General features: G+C 35.6%; 1 protein-coding gene across 11 annotated transcripts; it reads right to left on the bottom strand.

The window, feature by feature from the left end:
* Nucleotides 1643-9249, bottom strand: LOC107608966 (pentatricopeptide repeat-containing protein At5g55840). Of its 11 annotated transcripts, none has more exons than XM_016310759.2 (7): nucleotides 8692-9248; nucleotides 7174-7255; nucleotides 3453-7037; nucleotides 3305-3360; nucleotides 2552-2720; nucleotides 2329-2448; nucleotides 1645-2151 (listed from the first exon to the last, which is right to left on the bottom strand). In XM_016310759.2, the coding sequence occupies exon 3, from the start codon at nucleotides 6797-6799 to the stop codon at nucleotides 3536-3538; it is 3264 nt and encodes a 1087-aa protein (XP_016166245.1). In that variant the 5' UTR covers nucleotides 6800-7037; nucleotides 7174-7255; nucleotides 8692-9248; the 3' UTR covers nucleotides 1645-2151; nucleotides 2329-2448; nucleotides 2552-2720; nucleotides 3305-3360; nucleotides 3453-3535. The 11 variants fall into 11 exon arrangements, with proteins under 11 accessions (XP_020963279.1, XP_020963280.1, XP_016166245.1 ...); XM_021107618.1 differs by having other exon boundaries at nucleotides 7174-8864; nucleotides 8933-9248; XM_021107619.1 differs by having other exon boundaries at nucleotides 7174-8875; nucleotides 9099-9248.

The following is a 9934-nucleotide window of genomic DNA, read 5'->3' as shown; positions in this document are numbered from 1 at the left end:
ATAGTAATAATATAAAAATATTATATACACATAAAAAATTAATTATTTATATATATTTATATATTTTTTTATTAAATAATTAATTATTAGAATAATTAAATATATTATAATAAAATAATAAAACCTTAAATAATTAAGAAAAAAAAACAAATAGGTCCCTGACCTTTTGATCCGTAAACATTTAAATTTTTGAGAATTTGAAAATACATTTAAGTTTATGACTTTTTCAAAATCTAGACATATTGATACCTCATGTTCATTTGGGTATGTCAGATTCAACGGAAAAATCAAGGGTGACTCCCGTTGTACTGACCTAGTTGATACGGATGTACAGGTGAGAGATATTTTAAAATTGAACAAATGAAACTCAGAGATTGATATGTCCAGATTTTGAACAGGTCGGGAACTTAAATGTATTTTTAAATTCTCATAAACTTAAATTTCTGCAGACCAAAAAGTCAGGGATCGATCTGTCATTTTTCTTAATAATTAATTATTTGCCGTGATGATTAGTGGCTGAATTCTTATGTAGAAGTTTGAAGTATGATTTTAGTAATTTTATATTTTTTTACGAAATAATTAATTATTTACCGTGATGATTAGTGGCTGAATTCTTATGTAGGCTTGGTTTGGTAAAGCTTTTACTTTTCGAAAATAGTTTATGAAAGCTATCTTTAAAAGACAGCTTTTCAAAAACTACAACACTTGCGTTTGGTAAAATCCTTTTAAAAATAGCTTTTAATAAGTATAACTGTATAAGCACTACAATTGTGTTTGGTAAAACAACTTTTAAAAATTAAAAAAATTATAATAAACATATTTATAACGAAGAGCCGTAAAAGTTTGAAGTATGATTTTAATAATTAATTTTAAAAGTAATGCCGATTAATTCAATAGTTCGATAAATGACACTTGAATGCTTGGTGTGGAAATTGTGGGTATGTGCTCATGGGTAACCGGAGCAAAACATCTTACAACGATTTTCTTACTTATGAGGTTGTTTTTTATTTTGATAGTACCGAAATTTGTACTTACCATATAAAATGTATATCACACTTGTAGATTATGTGAATTCCCTATTATTTTTCCGCCATTAAAATTTGGGTGAATCTAATAGCAGCGACGGTTTATATCAACTTTCCCTTCACAATAACTGGGTCATAGATTGAAGTGGTGGTCCTTTTTTAACTCATGAAAAAATTGAAAACTCCACTGCCTGTTAAAAGACGGATATTTTTTATTTAAATTAAATAAATATAAAATTTACAAAAATATATAAAATATAGCATAATTACATAAATGTATAATGTGTCATATTATAGTTACTGAGGAGATTTTAAAAAATAAATAGATCTCAAATACTCAAACCCCGATCTATCACAAGAGCTAAATGAGTATTGAATACCCAAGATACGTACAAAATTCATAAAAGGTCTCAGAATCCGAAATATGCACAAAATTCTAATTGACGTCTCAATGACTGAGATGGCTGTATAATTGAATTAATGCTATATTTGTTTGATTTTTATTTTTCCATTTCATACAATTTAATTCAAATAATTTTAAATTTTAAAATTATAAAAATATTTAATTAAAAAATTTAGATGATTATAATTTAAATTAATAATTTAATTTAATTCAATAAAAATAAATATACTTATATTATTGTACTAATTATTTGTGAGTACTGCAAAATCAGATAACTACATAATTTCTTTTTACAGTTTCCCCAAAAAAATGGGGGTGGGAGAGAAGATCTCCTACTTCTGTTTGATTAAAAAAGGAAGTCACCACCACTATACCCAGCCCAGCTAGTCAGCTGTGTAAAACTACTCAAACTAGCAATAAAAATAAGATTTTTTTTTTATTTTAAAAACAAAAAAAGAAACTTAACCAAGGTTGCATTGCAAAAGAAAATTTCCTCCAGGAAATATATTGCATAAGCTTGTTTTCTTAGTAATTTGTTTAACTTTCTGGGATAGTCAGGAGGAAAAGGCCATCAACAAGCTCTGTATTGGGTTTCCATAGACTACTATTAGATGCCTCACTTTTGAGGTTTGTTATGACAAGCATCTGTGGCTTTTGATGATGATGGAATCAACAGCTGTGGTTGCCACAAAAGTTCAACCAGCGGTTTACCCTTCGGCATCCCTAGACCAAAGCAGATTGCACAATCAGATAACCAAGAGTATCTTTTTTTTTTTTTTTTATATATATAAAAATATTGACAATCTAAATGAGATGATCAAGGACCCAAGAGTAATGCAGAAAGCACAGCTCGAGGTGAGAGAGATATTCGACATGAGTGGAAATGTCAATGAGACTTACATAATGAGCTCAAGTATTTGAAACCAGTGGTCAAAGAGACCCTAAGGTTACACCCTCCAGCTCCACTTTTGATTCCTAGAGAATGTAGAGAAGCATGTGAGATTAATGGATATCATATACCTGTCAAAAGTACAGTCACTGTGAATGCTTGGGCAATTGGAAGAGATCCAAACTACTATTGTGAACCAGAGAGGTTTTATCCAGAGAGATTTACTGATAGTACCATTAACTACAAAGGAAGTAATTTTGAATACATTCCATTTGGTGCTGAAAGAAGAATATGCCCGGGCATCAAATTAAGCTTAATAAATGTTGAGCTGGCCGTTGCATATTGCTGTATCACTTTGATTGGGAGCTTCCTAATGGAGTGAAATGTGAGGACTTGAACATGACTGAGCAATTTGGAGTGACGTTAGAAGAAAAAATGACCAGCAATTGATTCCTATTGCTTCTAGTTATTTGCATGAAGAACATAAATAACACAACCAGAAGCTATAACTTTTGATAATGGTCACTATCTTTTGAAATGAAGCATTGTCCATCTTTGTTGATTCCAGTAGAGTAGAATGCAAAATCCATGATGAAAAAAATATGAGATTTTGCTGTGAATGTTAATCAAATAATTTTGTATGTGCATCAATATTACAAACTGATTAATGAAATGTGTTACTGTGTGCCATGTTTGAAAGACAAGCAGGATAAGCTGGTGTTTGAAAAACATGCAAAGCTTTGAATGCATTTCTGCTTTATAGACTACACAGCACGATGCAAAACAGGCAGCTAAGAAGGATAAATAGCTTGTTAGTATAGTTGAGTGCAATAGGTTCTGTGCTTTTGAGAATAAATCTTGATACTCAAAATATGAAAATTGTTGTTTGCATGTTGAACTTTAATTTTATCAAATTGTGCTAGATGAGTTGAATTGTAATTGAACTATGGTTAATTAGCCATAAAATTTGGGTGTAATTTTATGTACCTGGCCGAGTTTGAGAGATTCTGAGAGGATTCTTTTAGCTTTAAGTGAAACCAGACCTGTAGCGAACAGTACATGAAACATAAGTAGGTTGCATTTCAAATGATTAAAAAAGTACTATCACAACAAAATAGGAATCAAGGTTGCAAACCATATCAGCAACATTGCATCAAGCAGGGTAACAAAACTGCCATCTCAACTGCACCTCCAATTCATCCAACGAAAAGCATGCTGTTAGCAACCAAACTTTCTTCTCCTTTTATCTCTCAAGTGAATCAACTCTTTCCTAGCAATCACTAATAACTCATTCAAGCTTTCAGTGCCTTGACATAAATCCAAAATAAACAGCTCCCTTGCCTGTAGATCTCTCAAAAGCTTTTCACTTTCGTTGTGATAATTTCCATCACAAAAAGAATCAATGAGAACAGTAAATATAGAGGTATTGGGGCAAATATCTCTTTGTTTCATCTCCTCATAAAGTTGAAAAGCAGATTCAGTATCACCATTAGCACAAAGGCCTGATACAAGAACATTGTATGCAGCAACATCAAGCTTTAAATGGCAACGCTCCATTATATTCTTCAATTCTAAAGCCTTTGCAACATTAGCTTCTTTGCAACAAGCATGCATTAATGTGGTGAAGGTAGCAGTAGTTGGAATGATTTTCTTCCCAAGCATGAAATCAAGAACCCAAACAGCATTTTCGGTCTTCCCTGAACGTGCAAGACCTCTAACAATAGCACTCATAGCAACATCACTGGAGGTGACACCAAGTGTTCTCATCTCATCTTGAAGTTTCATTGCTCCTTTTACATTTCCAACTCTACACATGCTATTGATTAAAGTGATATATTGTTTACATGTAGGAACAGAACCATTTGCCGATAAGGCTTGCAAAACATTATGGGCTTCATCAAAAGCACCAGTTCTAATATGTCCAAGAAAAAGGGCATTGTATGTATCTACATTAGGAATAACTCCTAACCTATTCATCAGTTTTACCAGATCAAAGGCCTTTTTGATCTGATCCCTTTCACAGAGCTTAGTAATAAGCATGTTAAATGTAAAACAGTCAGCAGTAGAACCTTCAAGTGTTATCCATCTTAAAATTTTTACAGCAACATCCAATGATCCAGAGCTACAATACCCAAGAATAAGAGAATGCCAAGTTAACCTATCCTTCCTGAAACCGTCTCTGATCATGCCATTATACAGCATAGAACACTTTGCCATCGCATGCCTCTTTGAATATCCATGCATGAGAATATTGTAAGTAGCTAAATTGAAGGCTAAACCTCTATTCCTCATTGTGGAAAGGATATCATTTACCTTTGACATTTTCCCCTTCCTTGAGTACCAATCCAACAGTACATTCAATACTACAGTATCAGGGGTAACACCTTTGTTCAGCATATCTTCAAAAATATAGAAAGCAAATCTTGAATGTCCTGCCTTAAGAAGCCCATCAATTATACTAGTGTACAAGACAAGATTAGGATGTAACAATCCTTTCTCAATTGCCTTCTCTGAGAAAAGAAGTGCAGCAACCACTTCATGCTTCTTGCATAGCAACCCAATAAGATTGCTGTATGTATAACTATCTGGCATAAAATTGTTTTTAATCATCTCATAAATAAGGGCAACTGCATCTGATAAATTACCTAATCTACATGCCCAAGTAAGTACTGTGTTGTAGAAAACATTATCAACAACATAAGGAATGCAAGAAAGTTGATGCATAAACGTGATTGCCTCTTTAATACATCCACTAGTGCAAAGTCCTTTCACCAGGCCACCATATGTGAACCGACTAGGGGAATGGCCTAAGCTAATCATTTTATCAAACACAGAAAATGCTTTTAATGCATTACCAGAATTTCCATAACTATTTACAATGCAATCAAAAGTAACAGAATCAGGATCAAGACTCATCCTGCTCATGTGATCCATAAAGTACTCAGCCTCTTCAAGTCTCCCACATCTACAAAAAGTGGCAACCAACACATTGCATGTGAATCGATCTGCAACGTGACCACTACGGTTCATAATTGCATAAGTATTTAATGCCTCTTCAAGGTTTCGCATCTTACAATAATTGTAGATTAATGTTGAATACAAACTGCTGTTTGGCACTACTCCAGCCTTGTACATTTTACACATTATCTCCTTTGCATTATTTATCTTCCCCACCCTCAAAAATCCATTTATAAGAACTGAAAATGTAATGACATCAAGATTGATGGAAACTTCTAACAAATCATCCATCAAATGTGCAGCTTCTTCAAGTAGGCCATTCTTACACATCCCATCAATCATTGTAGTATAACTAATACGACAAATTCTCACCCCATTCATCCTCATTCGTTCAAGGATTCTGGATACCAACCCAAATTCAGCATGCTTGGATAGCCCATTCAAAAGAGCTCCATATGTCACTTCATTAGGTCTCAAACCATGTGACTCCATCAGATCAACGAGTCTGAAGGCTTCCCCAAAGTTGCCGTTGCGACAATGCCCATCAACCAAAGTATTGTAACTGATGCTATTAGGGAACAAATTAAACAACAACATCTCATCAAAGACTCGAGAAGCAACTGCAATCTTCCCCTCCTTAACAAATCCATTAATGAGAGTGTTGTAAGTGATCTCGTTGGGATACACCGCATTCTTTCTCATCCTTTTCAACATTAAGTAACCTTTCGCGCTCTTGCCTTCCCTGCACAAATTGTCTATCAACACATTATATGTACAAACATCAACTGCAATACCCTTAGCTTCCATGCGATCAATCATTTCTGACGCCCCTTTATACTTCCCCTTCTTGCAATACCAATTGAGCAAAGTATTATAAGTAACCACATTCGGAAAATAACCACTCTCTTCCATCTTCCTCAGAAGCAAACCAGCACTCTTAAACTTCCCCCGCTCACACAAAGCATTTAACAATATGTTGAACGTTGCAACATCAGGATGAACCCTCTTGGCAAGCATTCCTTTGAAAAAGGACCAAAAAAGGTCATGAGTCCGGCCCTTCGCCAACGAACCAAGCACCATGTTACAAGTGCATACAGAAGGCTTGAACCCCCGGGATCCCATCAAGTAGAAAACCTGCACAGCATCTCCAACCATGTTTTCTTTCAAGCAAACTCGAATCAAGATGTCGAATACAGCAGGGCTAGAGTTGCAAATTGGGTATGTGTCCATAAGAGCAAAAAAGGCAGAGTTCAAGCCAATTGGCAAATGCAACAAATGGGACAAGGTTGCTTTGGCAAAATTGTACATTCTAGCCCTAACAAGTATGTGAGTGGTAGTGCATAGTATGTGTGTGACATGATTGAGCTCAAAATTGGGCTGGTTAATAACCCAATTCAGAAATTTGAGAGCTAATCTTCCATGGACAGGTCTCAGTGAAGCCAAACTATACCTCATACAGTTGAGTGATTCCCAACGGTGCACAGTGAGAAATGTGTATATGCTCTTCTCCATATTCAAAACCATAAGTTATTTTCAAGAAAAAAGAGAGAGAAAGACAGTGAAGTGATCATAAAATTGAATGGATGCAGGAGGTGCAAAAGAGAGAGAAATCGTCGGTGACACACTCACTCCATCACATTCTGCTGTCACCTCTTTTGCCGTACACTCTATGTTCCTCTTCTGTCTTCTCTGTCTACTGCTTGCCACTTTGTTTCATTGGCTAAAAGTTTTTTAGTCAAACTCAACCCCCAACAATGGTTCCCTGAAAGAATTTAAAATTAAAACCAAAAGGGTCAACTCAACCCCCATTTCCATGCAAATCAGAAATAAATAAACAAATAAACTAATTTAAGAATTGTTAAAATGAGATCTGATGAGAGAATAAAAAGAGTGCGTACCTGGAGGCAAGGAAGAATCTCTGGCTTAAAAATCCATAAAACAAAGTATTCAACCAATAGGAGTAGAGCTACAATTATCGATCTTATACAAAACATGAACAATTAATTCAGCAAGAATGTAGGTAAAAAAGAAAACATTCAGCAAATAACTACATCAAGAACAGCAGCAACACAGGTCAAAAAACATATTCAGCAAATAACTACATCATGAACAACAACAACAGGTCAAAACACAAGCATTTAGCAAAATAATTCAGAAAACTAAACAAGAAATAAACACAACATTTGGAAAATAAATGAACACAAGCATTTAGCAAATTAATTCAGTAAACTAAACAGGAAGTAAACACAACATTCAGCAAATAAGCAAAACACAAGCATTTAGCATATTAAATAAATATAGCCTTAACTACATCTCTTATTATCTTATTCAGAGTGACAGATGCGTTTCTAACTTTCTATAATGCACCAAACTTGCCTTCAAAATCCCATTTTATCATCCTACTTCCACGTAAGATAGAAACCTTCAAAACAGAACTTTATAACTTTGACTCTCTCGCTGGTTGGAAGTTTGAAACATGTCATTTTATCCACGTTATGTGCAGTTTAGTCCCTGATTGCATCAATTTTCTCACAATGGTAATCCAACAAATCACCAACATATATAACAAAAGTTCCTTTGGTTTGATACGTGCTTCGCTTAATTATATGCAAGTTAAAAGAGAAAATATGAAATAATAAATAATTGGTTTAGAACATAGTAATTAGATCCGAACCAGTAATCGACTTGGTCATACGACCGGGTTACTAGTTCAACCGGTAGATCACGGGTTGAACCGGTTGATCCGGTCACAATTAAATATAAATATAAAATTACAAAAAATAAGCTTAAAATTAAAAATTCAAAAACATGTCTTCACAAACACATTAATAACAATCAAATACAATAATACATTAATAACAATCAAGTATCAAAATTCTAGAAAAAAAAAATAACAGAAAAATAAGTCAATAAGTTAATAATTAACAAACTAATTAAAAACTAAATTCAACTAATTATACCAAATCAATACTGCCTATGTAAGAATCAAATCAATCAATACTAAGAATCAAATCTTCTTACAGCAACAAATTCAGCTAATTGACAATTTTCAACAACAAATTCAACTATGATAATTTTCAGCAACAAAGAATTTAACTCCAAAGATGATTTACAGCAATAAAAAAATTTGGCTAAGTGATTATTTCAGCAAGACAGCAACAAATCCAAGGTTCAGTGATGATAATCAGCAACAAATTCAACTCAGTGATGATTTTCATCAACCAAAAAAATTAGCTCAGTGATATTTTAAGCAACAAATTCAACTTACAGCGATAAATTCAACAAATCCTAGTTCAGTGATGATTTACAGCAACAAGGTAAATTAATTGATTAGCAATTCAGCAACATGGAAAAATACAGGGAGAAGAGAATTCTGGAAAAGAGAGAACAGGGGAAGCGATGATGCAGGGACTCACCAACGGTACACGGCGGCGACTCCGCGACGGCGAGGACCCGAAATTAGAAGACGACAAGCGACGACGACCCCAGGGAAGGCGACAACCCCACGAATTGCTTAGGGAGAAGGAGCCCAGGGAAGGCCGCGAGACGTTGAGACACCGGAGAGGAGACGAGACGCCGGCAAGTGTGACTGAGACGAGACTGGAGTGAGACTGAGAGGCAGAATCAATTCATATTCATAAACCCTAAAATGCTCACATGTTGTTGCAGAGGCAGAATCGAGCAGAGACAAGTCAGACAACCACGGACGACGAGCAGCAACAACCACGCACAGCTCGAGCACTCACTGGCGGAGGTAGGCGTGGCGAGATGCGAGCAGCCGACCACAGACGGAGGACAGAGGGGATACGCGAGCACACGGCACGGAGGATCCAGCAAGAGGCGCGGCGACGGCGGCGAGCGTGCGGTGGCGGTGAACCGACGTGAGCTGAGGGAGAGAAATGGGGTCGGGTGGGTAGCTTCAGAACTAGGGTATTTTTTTATTTAAAAACATCAAACGGCGTCGTTTGGGATGGGGTTTTTCTTATTAAAGAGAGTATACGTTCCCATGTAGGGGAGGGAATAATACATAAAAATACCTAAATAAAATAATTGGAATTCATATTGATCAGATTACAATTTTGTAAAGAAAAAGTACGAGGAGTCAATATATATAGTATATAATGTGTATAATGGGATTAAATTAAAATTAAATTTAAATTATAATTAATTAATTAATTTTTAATAGTTTCTAATTTGAAATTTAAAAGAAATAAGACTTTCGTCAATTACTTAAACCCACTCTAAAATGACATTTCTTTTCCCATTTAGTGTTTCTTTCTTTACGTCCGATTTTTTCATAGTTCATTGGCGCCGCTCCAAAACAAAGATACACCAGCCACCGTCCGAGATAGATCTGGCTGACGCCGACGTCCGCAAAGGCAACCGCCCAGCAACACCGTCCGATCGTGTGCGTTGTTCCCGCAGTGCCCCAGACGTGCAGCCACTCCCTCGCAGCCAGCGTGTGTCTCCCTCCCCACGTCGACGACGCAAGATAAAGGATCACAAGTGTGTTTCCTTTTATACGTCCATCACCCCTCGGAAGTTCGTAATTGGAGTGCAATTTCGTTGAACCGCTATGTCGTGTTCCATCTTCTGTCGGTAATGACAATTCATCGAATCCACAGAACAACGTTCCCAATCATGTCGTCGTCGAGGGTG

Source organism: Arachis ipaensis, chromosome B07, assembly GCF_000816755.2.
Source record: "Arachis ipaensis cultivar K30076 chromosome B07, Araip1.1, whole genome shotgun sequence".
NCBI lineage: Eukaryota > Viridiplantae > Streptophyta > Magnoliopsida > Fabales > Fabaceae > Arachis > Arachis ipaensis.
The sequence above is the reverse complement of the archived record's forward strand: the minus strand, read 5'-3'. Positions and strand labels throughout refer to the sequence as shown.